Below are 21,686 nucleotides of genomic sequence, written 5' to 3'. Positions count from 1 at the left end.
AGTAGCTGGAGTGGAGGAGTGTTGCACTTCCTTGCCCCTCCCACCCTTTGGATCTGCTTCCAGCCCCATCTTCACATTTCCTTTTTTTTTCCTTGCCCCCCTCCCCCCACTCTTTTTTTTTTTCCTTTCCCTTGAATTTTTGCTGAGGCCTAGTGTTTGGATGTTGCTCCTGGGTTTTTTTTTTTTTTTTTGTCTGGTTGGATATATTTCCCTGTTCCCATTGTTTACGGGAATGAGATGGTTTACGTCAGAAAAACGTTAAAACTCATGCAATGTGTATATTGGGATCACTACCCCCCATTTCCAGCTTATTTGTTTGATACCTTCCAGTCTTCTACATATACATTATATTCCCTTTCTAGAGTTCACTGTTACTGGAAAATCACTGTTAGGTTGTGCTCTTAAGAGCTTTTGCTGGTTCTTTGTGGAGCTCCTGTTCACGTGTATTGTTTATTGTAGTACTGGCACAATCTTTTGTAAATGCACAACATCTAAATAAAGAAATACAAAAATACTGGCTCACCTGTCCCACGGATGGGGCACAAATCAGGTGGTGTAGTTGTAGCTGTAGACCAACATCTTCCAGTATCACAGCAACATTGCATCTTAGGTAGCAGTTGGGAGAGCTGATTGGTGCAACGGCCATTGGATAACGAAGTAAAACAATACCCAGGACGAACATCTAGTGTAAAGAACAATAGAGTGTCATCGTGCTAGGCTCAGACATAAGTGTCTTTTACTGTATATGTGGGTACAGGTATATACTTTATACTGTATAGACTTTGGGAAGTTTACCTATGCATCTTGATCCATCAGCCGATGTAAAAAATCCAGCTGGACACTTGCAAAAGTAACTGCCCACTGTATTAGCACATTCACCGGCTTCACAGATCCCCGGGATAGTGGCACATTCATCGATATCTAGAGAAAAAGAATCATATCATTATTATTCATATGACTGAACTCAAAGGTCAATGACAAGGACATTAAAGTAACCAAGTCAATTAATATTTGCAGCAAATGCAAACACATACACATACGGCCGCAGATACTTTGCAGCTTATTTTTTTATGTAATAGGCACATGATGCTGTCAGACCTTGGTTTGTTTAATCGGTGTGACACAAACTTAGATTGAACCATTTAAAACTTAGATTGAACCATTTCCCTGCAGGGAAATAAAAAATTCTCCCTTGCAGTGGAGCTGCACCAACAGTGTGGGCATCCTGAGGGGGGGGAGCTGTGCTCAAAATCAATCAGCACAGACCCCCCTTGTCAGGAGAGCAGCCGATCGATTCTCCTCTACTCACGTCTGACAGACACGAGTGAGGAAATGCTCATCAACGGCTCTTCCTGTTTACATCGTGATCAGTCGTGATTGGACACGGCTGATCACATGGTAAAGAGTCTCTGTCAGAGACTCTTTACCTAGATTGGAGTTGCAGTGTGTCAAACTGACACAGCGCAACAAAGATCGCCGCGATGCCCCAGGGGTGCGCAGCGGCTTGATATCCTGGCAACGTCATATAATGTCCGGTCATGATATCGCAGCCACTTTGCCAACATCATATTGCTGTATGGCGACTGCCAAGTGGTTAACAAGAAACATACATTCCACATTAATAAATATGCTGCCAAAATAGATGGGTGATGTAATTTGTCTCCAGCACTGTTCCTGTTTCACACATGTTGACGGATGTAAATGGATGATCATCTGTTTACATCCGTTTTTCTATAGAGGTGCATTGATGTCCATTTTACATCCAGAAAAATGGATGGATGAAAAACAGACAAAAAGAACACCCGTGTGAAAAGGGCCTTTACTGTAACTTCTCATAAAGTGTTAGCTGGAGTCCAGTTTCAGTTTGTTAGTGTATTAAAAACTGCTAATATATCTAACAATACCCTCCCCCCAGACTAACATTGCTGCTGTCTAAAGGTGCCTCTGTTTCTCCTTCATCCAAAGTAGAGGCAATCAAATACAGGAGGTGAAAACAGAGGGAAAAAAAGCTTTGAAAAGAAAACAAATACAGCCACCACATCTAATGATTGGTAAGCTGCAATATATTACATTTTTGGTTTTGGGTTTAATACCACTTTAACCAATCCCCCTCTTTCTGCAGCCGGTGCCCTCCTCTATTCCCCTATAACCTTGCAGTGGATTGTCCCTTAGTGCCCTCATATCCAATGCATGAGTGTGAGCATAGCAGAAAAGAGGTTGCAGGGATTGGTCAAATGAGAGGAGGTAACCTGTGGGGGAAAAAAAGGATTGGATGGTTCCCTAGACCTAAAAGAGCATTTACCCCTTAGTGGCAAACTCCCCAATAAGGAAGCATTTTTTTCTTTACCTTCAATGTAAGCTTAAAGTGATTGTAAGGGTTTGTTTGTTTGTTTTTTGTTTTGTTGTTATACTTACCTCCTCTATGCAGTTGGTTTTGCACAGAGCAGTCCGGATCCACCTCTTCTTGGGTCCTTGTTTGTTTATCCTAGCCCCTCCCTCCTTTGAGTGCCCCTCAACCAACAGCTTGCTACAGGGGTCACCCAAGCTGAGTCAGAGCTCCGTGTATCCATTTACACATGGAGCCCCTACTTGGCCCCGCCTATCTCTCCCGTGATTGGCTTACTGACTTTGATTGACAGTCACGGGAGCCAATGGAGCCGCTGCTCTGTCTCAGCCAATCAGGAGGAGTGTCCTGGATGGCTGAGGGGATCATGGACATTGCTGGAGAGAGATGGGACTCTAGGTAGGTAATTGGGGGTGCTGGGGTGGCTGCTACACACAAAAGTTTTTTTTTATCTTAATGCATAGAATGCATTAAAGTGGTTGTAAACCATTACAATCCACTTTTTGCTACAAGTAAGCATATAATAAGGCTTACCAGTAGCTACCCCGGATATCTCCTAAACTTGCACAGTTTAGGAGCTATTCCCTGTATCTGCATGTGCCAACGTCATCGGCACATGTGCACTGAAGCAATGGCATGTACGTGCTTCAGTGAGTGTGCCATTACCAGCGGCTCCTATGCGCATGCGTGGGAGTGACGTCATCGCAGCTCTAGCCAATCACAGTGCCGGAGCTGCAATATCTGGAAGTATCTCCGGAGAGAAATGTCGGTACGGGCACCGCAGCGGAGGGCTTCGATCTCAGGTGAGTATTACATAATGAGCTAGTATGCTCATTATGCCTTTGTCTTACAGGTTTTTTTTTCATGTGGTTTTACAACCACTTTAAGATAAAAAAAACCTTCTTCCTTTACAACTGCCTTAAACTGCTTCCCCACTGGCCAAGTTTACAGATTACAGGCTTCTTGTTGGTTTTGGGTCCAGGTTTATCCTCTTTTTTTTTAAATGTAATTTACATAATCTAAATACATATTACTCCAGAAAAAACTATTAAAGTAAGCAGAATTATTTTTTTTTTTTTTATTTATTTTTTTAATTCACAGGCTCTGACTTTGCAAGTCAAAACTGTGCATGCATGCAAATTTACAAATCTGTCAAATCTTTTTCCATATTTGTTTATCCATATTTTATGTCATCAATATGACATCTTTCTGAGAATGTTCCATTACATCGGCTTAGCATCACATGGAGGTGATAATGGTGATACTATTGTTTGAGGGAAGTGATGTAATCTTTCCATCACAAGAAGTTCTTGGTATGAACCACTTTAATTATTTTCCAAGAAGCAGACGTGCAACAGGGCCGTTTTATCCCCCCTAATCCTTTCTCTCTTCCACTTTTTTTATCAGCTTGTTACTTGTTTTACTAAATGTTGCTGTCAATAAAATGAGAAGGGAGGGCACATGGTGGGCCTGGGGTGAGCATTATCATTCTGTGTAGTGCTCTGATTGGCGATATCTTGCATGCACAATTTTTAACATGAAATTTCAATGTGTTTGCATTTAAAAAATGTAGTTACCGTACATAGTAGGTGAGGTTGAAAAAAGACACAAGTCCATCAAGTCCAACCTATGTGTGTGATTATATATGGGTATTACATTGTATATGCCTGTATGTTGTGTTCGTTCAGGTGCTTATCTAATAGTTTCTTGAAACTATCAATGCTCCCTGCTGAGACCACCGCCTGTGGAAGGGAATTCCACATCCTTGCCACTCCTACAGGAAAGAACTCTCTACACAGTTTAAGGTTAAACCTCTTTTCTTCTAATTTTAATGAGTGGCCACATGTCTTTTTATGCCCTGTACACACAGTCGGACTTTCTGATGGAAAATGTGCGATTAGATCGGGTTGTCGGAAAACCCGATTGTGTGTGAGCTCCATCTGACTTTTTCCGTCTGAATTTCCGACACACAAAGTTTGAGAGCAGGATCTAAAATTTTCCGACAACAAATTCCGATCATGTGTAGACAATTGTGACGGACAAAGTTGCACGCATGCTCAGAATAAATTACGAGACAAAAGCTATTGGCTACTGGCCTCTTTATAGTCCAGTCGTACGTGTTGTGCGTCACCGCGATTTTCCGACAACTTTGTGCAATCGTGTGTATGCAAGACAAGCTTGGGCCAAAATCCGTCGGAAAAAATCAGACGGATTTTGTCATCGAAGTGTCCGATCGTGTGTACAGGGCATTGAACTTCCTTCTGCGAAAAAGTTTTATCCCTATTGTGGGGTCACCAGTAAGGTATTTATATATTGAAATCATATCCCCCCTCAAGCATCTCTTCTCCAGAGAGAATAAGTTCAGTGCTCGCAACCTTTCCTCATAACTAATATCCTCCAGACCCTTTATTAGCTTTGCTGCCCTTCTTTGTACTCGCTCCATTTCCATTACATCCTTCCTGAGGACTGGTGCCCAGAACTGGACAGCATACTCCAGGTGCAGCCAGACCAGAGTCTTGTAGAGTGGGGAGAATTATCGCTTTATCTCTGGAGATCCCCTTTTTATGCCAATATTCTGTTTGCTTTGTTAGCAGCAGCTTGGCATTGCATGCCATTGCTGAGCCTATCATCTACTAGGACCCCCAGGTCCTTTTCCATCCTAGATTCTAGATTCTGCAGTTCTGCAATGCAATGTGCACAAAAATGTGTGTATTAGCAGTTTCATTGCTCAATAAAAAAATCGAAATGTGAAAAAATAATGTTACAACAAAAACAATCTACGTATTTCTGCTCTGCCTTTGGGATCATACAAACAACTCTGCTTGCCTTTAAAATTAATATTCAGATTTTCACAGTCCAGGTCCACTAAAAAAAACATTAATTAATTACAGTTGTAATTGCTACAGGATGGTAAATACTTGGGATTATTCACAGAATTTGGAAGGCGTTAATATCGATGTGATTTGGATATGGGCTTTTCTTAATTCCAGCTTTTTAAAAGAAGCAAATATGTAAATGACAACCCTACTCACTTAACAAGGCCTTAGGGAACATTTGTGGTTTAAAAAATAACATACATGGCCTGAGTCCCTAACTCTCACCCTCAGTCTGATAGCTGGTTTCATAGATTCTGTGGGAAATTCAACTGCTGGATATGATTTGGACGAAAATAAGCAAAATAATAGCTTAATAATTTATATCATTTATCTTTTTTTTCATCTGGAAAACTTTTAAATCATAGCAGCAATTGTTCTACTGCTGAAATTATTTAGTAATACGAGGCTAGGTTATTTCCTGGACAGTTCCATAGAGAGCAAAAAAGAAAATGATAAAACTCTTCTAAAAAAAATTGTTAAAAATCTAAACTCACAATGGTCACATCTTTAAAGTGGTTCTAAAGGCTCAAAGTTTTTTTTAGAAGAGCTTTATCATTTTCTTTTTTGTAAAAAACCTTCTCTGTGCAGCAGCCCCCTCTAATACTTACCTGAACCAGATCTTTCTCCAGCGTTGTGCACAGGAGTCTCGACCCTGCTGGGTCTCTGCCTCCTCATTGGCTGAGGTAGCCAGTGAGCCAATGAGGAGAAAGAGGGGGTGGGGCCAAGCCATGGCCTATGTGTGAATTGTAAGCTCCTTGTTCTGGGGGCACTCTGCAAGAGGGAGGGGCCACAAGTGTCGGCAGGGGACCCAAAAAGAAGAGGATTGGGGGCTGCTCTGTGCAAAACCGCTGCACAGAGCAGGTAAGTATAGCATGTTTGTCATTTAAAAAAAAAAATATTGCCTTTATTATACTGTAAGTTCTTTAACCTCTTGCTGCCAATGTAACGAATATGTGCGGCCATAAAGTGGGTGAGAAGTAACACCCACACATGTCACACACATGGTTCATGGATGGCCGAGGATTCTGTGCTGAGAGTGCGTTTGCTGAACGCTCCCAGCACTGTGTCTGAGCTGACATAGACAGCTCTCAGTCTCCTGTTATAATCGGGAGCTGGCGGGATGGGCTCCTGGTCATGTGACCTCTGTGACAGCCAATTGCAGTGGTCACAGGATCAGGAAGTCCATCCTGCCCTCAAGGCACTTACAGGGATGCCAGAGCTGGGCAGAAAGGATTAAATAGAGCAATTGTTCAATGGCTTTAGCCAAAATACATTAGGGTAAACATGCCCTATCTGCAGTTACATGAAAACTAAACACTGTTTTATTTTATTTTTTATAAAGAAGTTAGGAACCAGGCATATAGGCACAGAGCTGTGGAGAGACACTATGGGGTTTATTTACTAAAACTGATGATTTTAACATTTGGTGCAGCTCTATATAGAAACAATTTTTGGGCTTATTAACCAGTTGCCGACCGCCGCACGCCGATGTACGTCGGTACAATGGCACGGGCAGGCATAAGGACATACATGTACGTCCCTTGCCTCCCGCGGGTCGGGGGCCCGATCGGGCCCCCGCCCGGTGCCTGCGGCGGTCGGTATTCGTACGGGAGCGATCCCGGACGAGGGGACGGCCATTCATTCATGGCCACCCCCTCGCGATCGCTCCCGACGAATAGAAATCCCCGGTGACATCACTTCCTCTCCTGTAATGTAAACACAGGAGAGGAAGTGATGTATTCTCTCCTCCGTGTCGGTATTTTTCGTTCCGACACGGAGGAGAGCGGATCAGTAAGTTGCACCAACACTCACACACACAGTAGAACATGCCAGGCACACTCACACCCCCCCTTTACCCCCCGATCACTCCCCCAATTACCCCTGCCCCCCAGTCACAGTGACACCAATGTCATTTTTTTTTTTTTTTTTTTTGCATTGGTGTCATTTGTGACTGTAATAACTGTTAGGGCAGTTAGAGTTAGCCCCCTTTAGTTCTAATGTACCCCCCTAACCCCCCCAATAAAGGTTTAACCCCGTGATCACCCCCCGTCGCCAGTGTCACTAAGGCTGGGTTCACATTGCAGCGGTTTATGAGAACGAATGTGATTCGCACCGCACTGCAGTGCAAATCACATCCGATCTCTGTGCGATTCGAGTTCAGCCATTCGCCGCACCCGCCGCACCCGCCACACCCGCCGCACCCGCCGCAAATTCGCACGGGACCCTTTTTTTGGCCCGCAGCAGAATCGGATCGCATGGGTGTTCACACCATGCGATCCGAGTTTGCAGATCGCACTGCGATATGCGAACTGATCTGGGGGTGTCAGTAACATTTCACTGACACTCCCAGCAGTTCGCATAGGGCAGTGTGAACTGCCGCCGGGAGGCATGCGATGCGGGAACCCGCCGCGGATTCGCGGCGTTTCCGCATCGCTCCAGTGTGAACCCAGCCTAATAAGCGATCATTTTTCTGATCGCCGTATTAGTGTCACAGGTGACGCTAGTTAGGCAGGTAGGTATTTAGGTTCGCCGCAGCTTTTTATAGCGCCAGGGACCCCCATATACTACCGCATAAAGCCCCCTGATTGCCCCCTAGTTAACCCTTTCACCAGTGATCACCATATAACTGTTACAGGTGACGCTGGTTGGTTAGTTATTTTTTTATAGTTTCAGGGCACCCGCCATTTATTACCTAATAAAGGTTTAACCCCCTGATCACCCGGCGGGTGTCATTTGTGACTAATAACTGTTAGGGCAGTTAGGGTTAGCCCCCTTTAGTTCTAAGGTACCCCCCTAACCCCCCCAATAAAGGTTTAACCCCGTGATCACCCCCCGTCGCCAGTGTCACTAAGGCTGGGTTCACATTGCAGCGGTTTATGAGAACGGATGTGATTCGCACCGCACTGCAGTGCAAATCACATCCGATCTCTGTGCGATTCGAGTTCAGCCATTCGCCGCACCCGCCGCACCCGCCGCAAATTCGCACGGGACCCTTTTTTTGGCCCGCAGCAGAATCGGATCGCATGGGTGTTCACACCATGCGATCCGAGTTTGCAGATCGCACTGCGATATGCGAACTGATCTGGGGGTGTCAGTAACATTTCACTGACACTCCCAGCAGTTCGCATAGGGCAGTGTGAACTGCCGCCGGGAGGCATGCGATGCGGGAACCCGCCGCGCATTCGTGGCGTTCCCGCATCGCTCCAGTGTGAACCCAGCCTAATAAGCGGTCGTTTTTCTGATCGCCGTATTAGTGTCACAGGTGACGCTAGTTAGGCAGGTAGGTATTTAGGTTCGCTGCAGCTTTTTATAGCGCCAGGGACCCCCATATACTACCGCATAAAGCCCCCTAATTGCCCCCTAGTTAACCCTTTCACCAGTGATCACCATATAACTGTTACAGGTGACGCTGGTTGGTTAGTTATTTTTTTATAGTTTCAGGGCACCCGCCATTTATTACCTAGTCTCACTAGTGTACCCCTAAATTTAGGGGTGTCTACTTTCCAAAATGGGGTCATTTGGGGGGGGGTTTGTGCCATCTTGGCATTTTATGGCCTTCAAAACTGTAACGCCCTTAGAAAGCCTGAAGGCGGTGCTTGGTTTTCGGGGCCCCGTACGCGGCTAGGCTCCCAAAAAGTCCCACATATGTGGTATCCCCATACTCAGGAGAAGCAGCAGAATTTATTTTGGGGTGTCATTTCACATATGCCCATGGCATGCGTGAGCAATATATCATTTAGTGACAACTTTGTGAAAAAAAAAAAAGTTTGTAATTTTCCCGCAACTTGTGGCAAAATATAAAATATTCCATGGACTCAACATGCCTCTCAGCAAATAGCTTGGGGTGTCTACTTTCTAAAATGGGGTCATTTGTGGGGGTTTTGTGCCATCTTGGCATTTTATGGCCTTCAAAACTGTAATAGGTAGTGAGGAGTGAAATCAAAAAATTACGCCCTTAGAAAGCCTGAAGGCGGTGCTTGGTTTTCGGGGCCCCGTACGCGGCTAGGCTCCCAAAAAGTCCCACATATGTGGTATCCCCGTACTCAGGAGAAGCAGCAGAATTTATTTTGGGGTGTCATTTCACATATGCCCATGGCATGCATGAGCAATATATCATTTAGTGACAACTTTGTTAAAAAAAAAAAAAAAAAAAAAAGTTTGTAATTTTCCCGCAACTTGTGGCAAAATATAAAATATTCCATGAACTCAACATGCCTCTCAGCAAATATCTTGGGGTGTCTACTTTCTAAAATGGGGTCATTTGTGGGGGTTTTGTGCCATCTTGGCATTTTATGGCCTTCAAAACTGTAATAGGTAGTGAGAAGTGAACTCAAAAATTTACGCCCTTAGAAAGCCTGAAGGCGGTGCTTGGTTTTCGGGGCCCCGTACGCGGCTAGGCTCCCAAAAAGTCCCACATATGTGGTATCCCCATACTCAGGAGAAGCAGCAGAATTTATTTTGGGGTGTCATTTCACATACGCCCATAGCATGTGTGAGCAATATATCATTTAGTGACAACTTTGTGTAAAAAAAAAAAAAAATTTTTTTTTTTGTCATTATTCAATCGCTTGAGGCAAAAAAATAAAATATTCAATGGGCTCAACATGCCTCTTATCAATTTCCTTAGGGGGTCTACTTTCCAAAATGGGGTCATTTGGGGGGGTTTTGTACTGCCCTGCCATTTTAGCACCTCAAGAAATGAGATAGGCAGTCGTAAACTAAAAGCTGCGTAAATTCCAGAAAACGTACCTTAGTTTGTAGATGTGACAACTTTTGCGCAAACCAATAAATATACAATTATTGACTTTTTTTTTACCAAAGACATGTGGCTGAATACATTTTGGCCTAAATGTATGACTAAAATTGAGTTTATTGGATTTTTCTAATAACAAAAAGTAGAAAATATCATTTTTTTTCAAAATTTGCGGTCTTTTTACGTTTATATCGCAAAAAATAAAAATCGCAGAGGCAATCAAATACCATCAAAAGAAAGCTCTATTTGTGGGAAGAAAAGGACGCAAATTTTGTTTGGGTACAACATTGCATGACCGCGCAATTACCAGTTAAAGCAGCGCAGTGCCAAAGTGTAAAAAGACCTCTGGTCATTTACCAGCAAAATGGTCCGGTCTGAAAGTGGTTAAAGAGATTAAATAAGGAAAGAACTAGACATGGGCACCGTTAAAAAAAAAAAAAATTTCCGTTCCGTTACGTATTTAAAAAAATCATATTTCGTAATTTGTGTTCGAAATTCAATTCGGATTCGTACAAAATACGAATTTTCGTTAGATTTGTAAACTTTTCGTTAAAACAACGAAAGTTCATTATGATGAATTTATCATTATGAGGGGCTCCCACCATTCCTGTGCTGTGCTGACTTCCTGGGGTTTTAACTTTTAGGTTTGTTAACTTTTTGTAACAATTAAGAATTTTCATTATGAATTTGGATCCGAAATTCGTAAACAAAATTTCGTACAGAATTCGTATGCATAAAAATGTGTATTTCGGATTCATACGAATGTACAGATTTCTGGAAATATGTACAAATTTTCGATTCGTACAAAACTAATCGCACATGTCTAGAAAGAACACCATTCAACAAGAGCTCAAAGTTTTAAAGCTTAGGCTTCATGTACACGGGATGTTATTCAACCTCTCCTGAACGATTTAACTTGACAGCAAGAAACCGGCATCTAAAAACTTCCTTTTAGCCGCATTTACATGCCGTGTTTAGTTGCGTTTAGCTGCGTTTGCATCTTGAATTGTTTGAAAAAAAAAATTATATATATTTTTTCAAAATAGCCAAAAATAAAAAAAGGCCTGTGAACTAAACGCAGCTAAATGTGAGATTTTGTACTGTCCAGTTTTAGTATATCAACTTCTTTAGGCATGGGCTTAGGGCAGCAACATTTCAGTGGGGGACAGGATTTCTTTAAGGAAAGCTTTATGTAACAGCATTAGAGAAATTAGTCTTTCAGAACATGTACAATAAAGTTTTTACATTATACAAAGTAGTTTGAACTGTGTTGTGACAGTGGGGTTGATTTACAGTGCCCTGGCCCAGAGAAGTTGATTTACTAAAACTGGAGAGTGCAAAATCTGGGGCAGCTGTGCATAGTAGCCAATCAAGGTCTAACTTCAGCTTGTTCAATTAATCACTTCAACCCCTGAAGGATTTACTCCATTCCATACCAGAGCACTTTTTTGCGATTCGGCACTGCGTTGTTTTAACCACTTCCAGATTGGCGCACGCCGATGTACTTCGGCAGAATGGCACAGGCAGGCAAATGGGCGTACCTGTACGTCCCTTTAAATTTGCCGACCTGCCATCGCGAGCGCGCCGCCAGCAGCGCGCTCGCGTGCCGAACGGGACACCCGCGATCGTCTCACGGGGCTGCTGAACTAGGAGATGCCATTGTAAACAGCATCTCCCAGTTCTGCCTAGCAACAAGTGACACTGATCTCTGCTCCATGTGATTGGAGCAGAGATCAGTGTTCACTAAAAGAAAGCCCAGCCCCCAATAGTTAATAACACGCCCCTAGGAACACTTAACCCCTACACTGCCACCCACTGGTTAACCCCTTCACTGCCAATGTCATTTACACAGGAATCACTGCATTTATATAGCAGTGATTGCTGTATAAATGACAATGGTCCCAAAAATGTGTCAAAAATGTCCAATGTGTCCGCCATAATGTCACAGTCACAAAAAAATCGCTGATCGCTGCCATTACTAATAAAAAAAATTATTAATAAAAATGCCATAAAACTATCCCCTATTTTGTAAACACTATTTGCGCAAACCAAACAATAATCGCTTATTGCGATTTTTTTTACTAAAAATATGTAGAAGAATATGTACCGGCCTAAACTGAGGGAAAAAATGTTTTTTTATATATTTTTGGGGGATTTTTATTATAACAAAAAGTAAAAAATAATGCGTTTTTTTCAAAATTGTCGCTCTATTTTTGTTTATAGCCCAAAAAATAAAAACCTCAGGGGTAATCAAATACCACCAAAAGAAAGCTCTATTTGTGGGAAAAAAAGGACGTCAATTTTGTTTGGGAGCTACGTCGCACGACCGCGAAATTGTCAGTTAAAGCGATGCAGTGCCGAATCGCAAAATGTGGTCTGGTCTTAAGCCAGCAAAATGGTCCGGGACGTAAGTGGTTAACTGACAATTGCGCAGTCATGCAATGTTGTACCCAAACAAAATTAGATTTTTTCCCCACATATAGAGCTTTCTTTTGTTGGTATTTGATCACTTCTGCGTTTTTTTATAAAAAGAGTGACAATTTTGAAAAAAACGCAATATTTTTTACTTTTTGCTATAATAAATATCCCCCAAAAATATATAAGTGTGTATTGATTAGTTTGTGCAAAAGTTATAGCATCTACAAAATAGGGGATCGTTTTATGACATTTTTATTACTCATTTATTACTCATTTTTTTATTAGTAATGGCGGCAATCTGCAATTTTTATCATGATGCGACATTATGGTAGACAGATCGGACACTTTTGACACTATTTTGAGACCATTGTCATTTATACAGCGATCAGTGCTATAAAAATGCACTGATTACTTTGTAAATTACACTGGCAGGGAAGGGGTTAAACACTAGGGGGCAATCAAGGGGTTAAGGGTGTCCTAGGGAGTGATTCTAACTGTGGGGGAGATGGGCTACCTAGGACATGACAGCGATCACTGCTCCCGATGACAAGGAGCAATAGATCCCTGTCATGTCACTAGGCAGAACGGGGAAATAGCTTGTTTACATAGGCATCTCCCTGTTCTTCCTCTCCATCCCACAATCAAGGGGCACCGGGGAACATTGAGTTCCCGGGACCCGCGGGCAGGCCACCTGGGTGTGTGGCACGTGCGCCCGAAAGGCGGCAAATTTAAAGGGACGTACCTGTATGCCCACGTGCCATTCTGCCGACATATATGTGTGTGCCGCGGTCGGCAAGCGGTTAAGCTTTGCCAAAAAAAAAAAGTGTGGAAGCTGATTGATTTCTATGCAGAGCTGCACCAGATTTTGCACTCTTCAATTTTAGTAAATCAACCCCAGTGGATCTATTAGTAAAGAAGTACAAGAAGCGTATGATACTAAACAGTTGCTATATTCATTCTGTTCCTGGTGGTCTATAAAGTAATGGAGAACAGTTTATTCTTTTGTGTTGATTATTGGATGTCCTTGTCAGTTTAGTGGTTTAGCACTGTAAGCTTTAAAACGTTGAGCTCTTGTTGAATGGTGTTCTTTCCTTATTTAATCTCATAAATCCAAAAATCCCTCACAAAGCATATTATACATGAATTTAAGCACATTCGTATATATTATGTTTATGATACATGATATCTTTAAGTAGTGTAATTCAGCTCTTTCAGTAGCAGACCAGAGTGTGCTACAAAAGAAGCTAAAAGTAACTACATTATTGTGTGGCCAATTTTTGTAGCAATAGTTCTGGGATTGAAAAATTATCCTGTGTGTCGGAAACTGGCCATACATGGTTAGATTTTAATTTGAACGTCCGTATGGAAATTCTGACCAAATAAAACCTGGAGCAAAAAAACTGGAAACTGGTTTCTCTGCAGAGCTGTACCAAATCTTGCAATCCAGTTTTCGTAAATCAACCCACATGTGTCACCAAATTCTATATAGTATTGCCTACTCCCTATTGATTTTACATTAGAAAACAAGAAAGCCTATTTTGTTATAGATATTCTTTAGGCAACAAAGTACCCTTATGTGAATCTTTAGTTGTATACATATAGGGCTGGTAGTAGTAATTAACATTGTTTCTTTGGCATACAAAATGTCGTTTTGTGTCTTTGTGTATCTAAACTGCACTACAAACTATCACCTGTGGTCACTTAGAGGCACCAGCAATCACACAACACTCACTGGCACTCTCAGTGGACAACTGTGGGCTGCCAACCCAACATTCTCCCACGCTGCCATTTTGTGGTTATGCTGGGCTCACACTGACCCCTGATGTATTTGTGGTCGAACTAGAGACCACTGGAAAAATATTTCTGAGAAACATGGTTCTGGACAGCTAGGGCTGGCACAAGCTCAGAAATGTTTAAGCCTTGTTGATTATGTGTGGTTGCAAAATTCAAATTAAACTGATGTGCCTCAGAAAATGTGGTTGAAAGCATGGGGAGAACAGAAGTCATTTCTGCAGTCGTTAAAATGATATAAGTTAACCCTCAAAGTTGCAGGCCATCCCACGTAATGGCAGCTGAGATGCTTGTAATATATTTGAAATGGCTTTTTTAACATATAATTTCTTTTCTAGAGGCATGTTCTGCTGGAAAGGTCATTTTCCACATTGTAACATATGGTCAGCTAGTGAACCACTCCACTCTCTACATAGCAATTTAGGTTACCTAAAACATTTCTTGAAATGAGTTGTTGACTTCTGTACACATTTTATCACAGGCAGAATGTAGTTGTCATTGCTATTCTGTTTATACTATTGTCAGAAGGATGAGCAAAAAGGGGGTGCCAATACATCTTTTCTATTTGTTTATGTACATTTTTAGGGGATAGCTTTATGGTCATTTACTTCTAATTATTTGCCGGGAGCCTTTGCAGAATGTCAGAAGAGGATTGTGGGTTGGTTGATCTGCAGCCAAATCACAAAGCCAAGTTCTTTAGAGCTCCATGGTGCTCATGTTAAATTTGTTCCAAAATCTGGTTTCTTAACCTCTTTTGGCCACACCTAATACCTTCAGGTTGTGTTGAGGGATTGGTAAAGTGCCTAATGCAAGGCACAGGTGCCAGATCCTGTTATGGATCTAACTGTTGCCAGCACTCAGATTTGGGAGCTCTTGCGCAGTGGAAGCAACAGCTTCATAACTTGGCTTGGGTTTGGTTTGAACCCAAGTTCATCTGAATTTGGTAGGTAGCTATCATTGCTGGGCAGGAGATTTCCCCAACTGTAGCTGATGTACACAAAGAGCGGGGATGCTCATGATATCACTTACCAATTATGGGTATATGGCCATATTAGGTTAATGTCACTGACCTAATATGGTAATGTGTAAGGACCTGGATCACCTGCTGGTGGCACTGTGGTTCCAAGGGTGGATAGTAGTAGTTACAGTGTCCACCAGAGGGTGTCTCCCAGCAGCCAGCAGATCCCAGTGATCAGTCTCCACCTGATGCTGGGAGGGCAGTTAGTGCATTGCCTGCTAGCCCCTTTCACACTGACGGCGTTTTGCAGGTGCAATAGCACCTGCAAAACTCCCTAAAACAGCTGCTCCATGCACTCCAGTGTGAAAGCCATAGGGCTTTCACACTGGAGACACTGGAGTGGTGCGCTGGCAGGGTGTCAGAGTCCTGCCCGCAGCTTCTTTGGAGTGGTGAAGGAGCAGTGAACTCACCGGTCGTCCACCGCTGCTCCCCTATGAAAGCAATGGGGCAGCGCTGCGATACCGCCGGCAAAACGCTGCTCCGGCGGCATTTTGTGGGCAGATTTAACTCATTTTCGCCCACTAGCGGGGGGGGGGTTTAAAACTGACCCCCGCTAGCGGCCGAATAGCTCCGCTAAAATGATGGTAAAGTGGCACTAAAAATAGCGCTGCTTTACCGCTGATGCCCCAGGCGGCGCGGTGTGAAAGGGCTCTTATGCTTATTAGTAATGATTACTTTGGGGCAATCAGATTTTGTGGTGCATGGAAAGTAATAACAGCTTTGCCTCTCATAGATGCTTCTGAGAAAATATCTGACAGTAGAAAAAAAATGATGCAGACTCAAAGGACTCATGAAGAAACGTTTCAGTTAGGCTCAGATCACATGTACACGGTGCCGTAAACACAGCAAATTCTGTGCATTTCCCGATCCACCTTGAGGCTGGGTTCACACTGGTGCGAATTGGATGTGTGTTTCTCCGCATCCAATTTGCATGTCAGGAGACTGACCGATTCTCTATGGAGCCAGGTTCACACGGCTCTGGGACACTGCGGAGCGGTTTGCAGAAGAGTCCTGTGCGTCTTCTGGTCTGTTTCAGGTCTGAATTCAGTCTAAAATTTGACCCTTGCTGTGAGCCACTCTGCACAACAGTGTGAACCCAGCCTGATGTTGCAAAGTGTTCATGTAAACCGCAGGGAGTGTCAATGTTAAGTTTACGATACCCAAAATGGTTTGCAAAACTTAGTGAGATTGACAGAATCGGATCGCATAGGTGTGAACACCCATACGATCTGATTTCAGTGCGGGAAAAAAAATGTCCTGTGCCTTTTTTTTGTGAGGACTTGGTGCGATTTGAGCAATACAAATGAATGCCTTAAATCACACCACACAGACATTGCTTGTATTTTGCATAAGAATCTGGTTATATGTGAAGCCAGCCTTAGTCAAGATTTTTTTTCATGTTGGACTGACTGATGGCAACCTGTATGTAGAATATGTGAAAGGTACATGTTACATGTACAGCGAAAGTCCTATTTTTGCATTATTTTCGGTCAATGCATGCTTCCAGACATGAAGCAAAAATAGAGTGTTCTAAAACAAGTTCAGTTCTATAAATAAGAAGTGTAGTAGTATAAGGGATGTCCTGTATTCTCCGAACAAACAAAGCAACTTGAAAAAAACAAAACAAAGAAATATAATGTGCCATAAAAAATTAACCTTTATCATTACAATACATTTTGTGTCTCGACCTATTGTATGTATTGGTACAATGGGTGCAAAATGTCATTTTAATCCCTTCATGATGAAAGTAAAACAAATCTTAATGGTTGAACCCAACTTTGGCACGTGTTGGTAAAACTCTGCTGACTTAGTGTGTCCAGGAAAATTAACCAGCACATTTGGTGGTAAATGGTAAAAGATATCTCATGATTTTTTATAATTGGGCCAAAAAATTTTTTCAATCGTGGCCAACTGTGTCACAAAAAATAGTTCAGGAGCTTTTTTTCGGCATCTTGCTTCACGTAATGGAGTTTGCCGTGATTGCATGACAATCGTGGCAGAACTGCACTGCATTTTTAGGTGCCATTTAAATGAATGGTGTCTGAAATGTGCGTTGTGCGATTCATCATTCACATCTAGGCATTTTGAAATCACGGGCAGAACCCTAGCTATTCTTCCCGCAATTCAAAATGCCCATGTGTGAATGCAGCCCTAAGGTCGAATTCGAATTCCACAGGAAATTGCTGAAAATGTATTACCCCTGTTGTGAACTTGAATTTGTAAGGATTAGTTTCTCTACAATACATATAGCTACAGAAGTGAATTTGGGTTTTTAGGCCGGGTTCACACTATAGCGATGCGGGAACGCCGCGAATCCGCGGCGTTTACCCGCATCGCACACCTCCCGCCGGCAGTTCACACTGCCCTATGCGGATGGCTGGGAGTGTCAATGTTATGTTAATGACACCCCCAGATCCGTCGGCATATCGCAGTGCGATCTGCCGACTCGCACAGGAATCGGATCGCATGGTGTGAACCCCCATGCGATCCGATTCTGTTGCGGTCCCAAAAAAGGGTCCCGTGCGAGTTTGCTGCGGGAGCGCTGCGAATTCAGCCATACTATCTGTATGGCTGTACTCGCATCGCTACGGAGATCGGATGTGATTTGCTGTGCGAATCACATCCGGATCTCCCCCCGCAGTGGTGTGAACCGAGCCTTAAAGTGCTTTTACTGCTTTTATAGCATATGTAAATATTTTATTATACATTATCTGGGTTCCCTTTGACTAATACCGTATTTGCCGGTGTATAAGGCATATAAGAAGACCCCCTAATCTTCCATTTAAAATGTTGGATTTGTGCTATACACGTATAAGATGATCCCCTTCTGACCAGTCTGTCAGCCTGCTGGATGTGTGGTAATGCCGTATGTTCAGTAGCTTCGTTAACACTGTCTCACAGTATACATACAGTATACCGCGCTGAGCCAATCACGGCGAATGATGTATTCTATTAATAAATACAAAGCCTGCTCAGATTGGCAGGAGCTGTAACATCATCAGCCTGCGCCTCTGACTCTCAAAGCCAATCGGCCTGCTCGGATTGGCAGAGGTGGTTACTCCAATCTGAGCAGGCTTTGTATTCACTAATAGAATACATCGCTTGCCGGGATTGGCTCAGTGGTGTATACTGTATGTATACAGTATTACTGCACATTTACCGCAAGCATCCAGTATTACCGCAAGCATCCAGAGGGATGTCATCCAGCGGGCGGCTTGCATATAAAACGACCCCTGCTTTATACCCGGCATATAAGACAACCCTCGATTTTTGCCCATTTTCTTTTAGTGTAAAAGGTCGTCTAATACGCCGGAAAATACGGTAAGTGAAGCACAAACCAAAAACAAATATATAGATACAGATCTACCTTACATAGTTACATAGTTAGTAAGGTTGAATAAAGACACCAGTCCATCTAGTTCAACCTGAATGAGTGTGGATGCATGTCTACAATTATCCCTATTTTTTATTTAAGGTGCCCATATAGCATTGTCAATAAACACCTTCTTATCAATTGTATATAAAATGTCCAATTATGATCCAACACCACGTCCCAATATAACTTCAACTCAGCTTATAGTACTTCACCCAATATTTGAGAAGACTTTATCCCTACTAATTACTCCACTTAGGAGACTCCTATGACCTTATTGCATACAAGGATCAACAACACATATGAAATGCAAGGCACTGGATCAGCGTAACCACCAGGCAACTAACATTTTTAGAAGGCCAGCTAGTAATCGCAGCCTTGTATTTTCTCAGGACAGGTTTTCTTCGAATGTACGTGAGATGACATTTTCTACAATGTATTCACGTCAAGAAAGCTGGTGACTTCTTGGGACTGGCAGCCAATGGTGGATACTATAACAAGGTAAAACAATGGCCTATTCAGCTAAAAATAAATCATTTTTTACATAAGTTCTAAACATTTATAGTAACCATTACTGAAGACATTAGCCAAAATGTAATCCGCAGCCAAGAGAAACACATAATTCTAATTACATTTTAAAGACTGCTTTAAAAAAGCACAAATGTGACACATAAAGTGTTTGATAAGATGTTATTGTTCTTTAATGTCAGGATTACAATAACTTTTTCACCCCCTCATAGTTATTTCTGGTCCAAAAATCTGGGATTATGGGATCTTTGTGTATGCGTATCTGTAAAACACAACACATCAAGCTGCTTTCCAGGGATAATTTGATGAAAACAAAACACTTAAAAATATTCAGATTTATGTCCCGAGACTGATAATTTTGGCTGGATCATATCGGAAAAATGTTTTAATCTGGAAGCAGTTTTATAAATTTTTTTGAAGATCTCTAAATAAAAGACAAGACACTTTTCAAACACCCTGGTATACTGAAACTATGTTTCAACCCCAGGGTGGGCCAAAAATAGATATACATTACCGATCATATTATGGCAATTTATTTTGATTCTATTATGTTTTAAATTAGTGTATACATACATATATATATATATATATATATATATATATATATATATATATATATATATATATATATATATACAGGCATACTCCACTTTTAAGTACGCAATGGTGTTTATTTACTAAAGGTGGAAAGCGCAAAATCAGGCTCACTTCTGCATAGAAAAAAAATATATAGGATGGTGTATAAGCTTTAGATGTGTTTCAAACATTCCTTGTGTTTTTATATATTCTTTCTATATACATTTTTCTAATCAACACTTTTTGAAAAAACATTAAAACACTTTACTAAATCTTTTGAAAACACGATTGTGCCTTAAAAGTCCACCACATAAGGGATTTCTTTTTCTTTTTATCTCTTGGTGTCAGGAAAACTTGTCAAAAGTGACGAGGCAGCAGACAGAAATTACACCTGGATTGGGACACATACAAACTATAGAAGGATATGCTTTGTTCATGTTTCGTTTCTGAGGTTTACATCCACTTAAACATTGACTGCTCAAACCCTGGTGAAGAGAAAGGCTTTTTCCCCCCGTATTGTGTTTCCCTGTATTTACTTAACCATTAAATGTTGCAAAAAGTGCTTCACGTTAAATACACTTTTAATTTCAAGAATTTTTAAACAGACTTTTATGTCAGGCGCTCCTCAGTACACAAATTTAATAAATATTATCAACAATGGATCTTTTTATGTCCATATATTCTGCCTAAATACATGGCACGGTCTATAACAAGAATAACTTCTTATCTTTTATTGTTCCATCTTCAGTGAATTGATTAAAGCGATACTAAAGCTTTGGTTTTTTTTTTTGTTTTTTTTTAAATAACAAACATGTCATACTTACCTTCACTGTGCAGCTCGTTTTGCACAGAGTGACCCCAAACATCCTCTTCTGGGGTCCCTCGTCAGCTCTTGCGGCTCCTCCCTGCATGAGATAACCCCCTGGGAGAAGCGCTCTACTAAGGGGGTTACCTTTCAGGTGTGCTCCCGAGTAATTCATTCGGTGTCCATAGAAGCTGAATGTATGAATCGGCCCTGCCTCCCGGTCATTGGATTTGATTGACAGCAGCAGGAGCCAATGGCTGTGCTGCCATCAATCTATCCAATCAAAGCTGGGACTCCATGGAGAGAAGGATGGCGCATCCTCGCCGAAGAAAATGAAGGGACTCAGGTAAGTAAAACGGGGGGCTGGTGACTGCCAGGTGCTTTTTCACTTTTATGCATAGGATGCATTAAGGTGAAAAAACATGAGGGTTTACAAGCCCTTTAAAATCGATTAAAAATTCAATTTGATTTGTTACCAAAGATCTCTTCTTTTGGCTCTGCCTTGTGAAATATGCCTAAAACACATTGAAAGTATAAATGATTTTGTCCAGATGGGTTTGGAGAGCGCTTACCTTCACATTTTTGTGTTAATTCGTTAAATCTGTGTCCAGCTGGGCATTTGCACTCAAAAGATCCAACTGTATTAATGCATTTTCCTCCTTGACACATCCCAGGGATGGCTTGGCATTCATCCACATCTGCCCCAAGGAAACAGAACAACAAAAACATCAAATGTTGAAAACATCTCTCAGTATGATCCCTTGCAGCTAATTATTCTTAAAGACTGTCACCAGTTCATTAAAATGAACGTTATGTAAGACCAGTTTGTACCAAAATAATTTCAATGCAGGAGATCAATCAAGGAACAGCATATTTTAATGAATGATTTAAAAGAAATTAGTCACAAGTGGAAGATGTGGGCTACATTGTGATCTCAAGCAAACAATATTAGTTGTCTGGCTATCTCTTGCTTCAATAAGTACCTAGAACAGTGGTCTCCAAACTGTGGCCCGAGGGCCGGATGTGGCCCCTTGCTTGCCTTTTTCCGGCCCTTGGGGCACTATTCCTTCCACTGATACAAGATACTATTGTGCCACCTGACACCAACAATGGGGCTCTATTTCTCCCACTGACACCAAAAATGGGGGTACTATTCCTCCCTATGATATCAAGGACTGGGCACTATTTCCCCCCACCCCAATAC

General features: G+C 42.0%; 1 protein-coding gene across 1 annotated transcript in view; it reads right to left on the bottom strand.

Annotated features, from left to right (window-relative positions):
- The window catches only part of FBN1 (fibrillin 1), a 353,319-nt gene that overhangs the window by 171,677 nt on the left and 159,956 nt on the right, over positions 1–21,686 (bottom strand). Inside the window, exons 7-9 of the mRNA XM_077471569.1 lie at positions 21,055–21,180; positions 796–921; positions 524–682 (exon numbers count right to left, since the gene is read on the bottom strand). Coding sequence (XP_077327695.1) covers positions 524–682; positions 796–921; positions 21,055–21,180 — 411 coding nt within the window. The remainder of the gene's footprint in view (positions 1–523; positions 683–795; positions 922–21,054; positions 21,181–21,686) is intronic.

The sequence above is a fragment of the Lithobates pipiens genome, unplaced genomic scaffold (assembly GCF_037356315.1).
Source record: "Lithobates pipiens isolate NorthernLeopardFrog02 unplaced genomic scaffold, aLitPip1_a1.2 Scaffold_8, whole genome shotgun sequence".
Classification (NCBI taxonomy): Eukaryota; Metazoa; Chordata; class Amphibia; order Anura; family Ranidae; genus Lithobates; species Lithobates pipiens.
The sequence above is the reverse complement of the archived record's forward strand: the minus strand, read 5'-3'. Positions and strand labels throughout refer to the sequence as shown.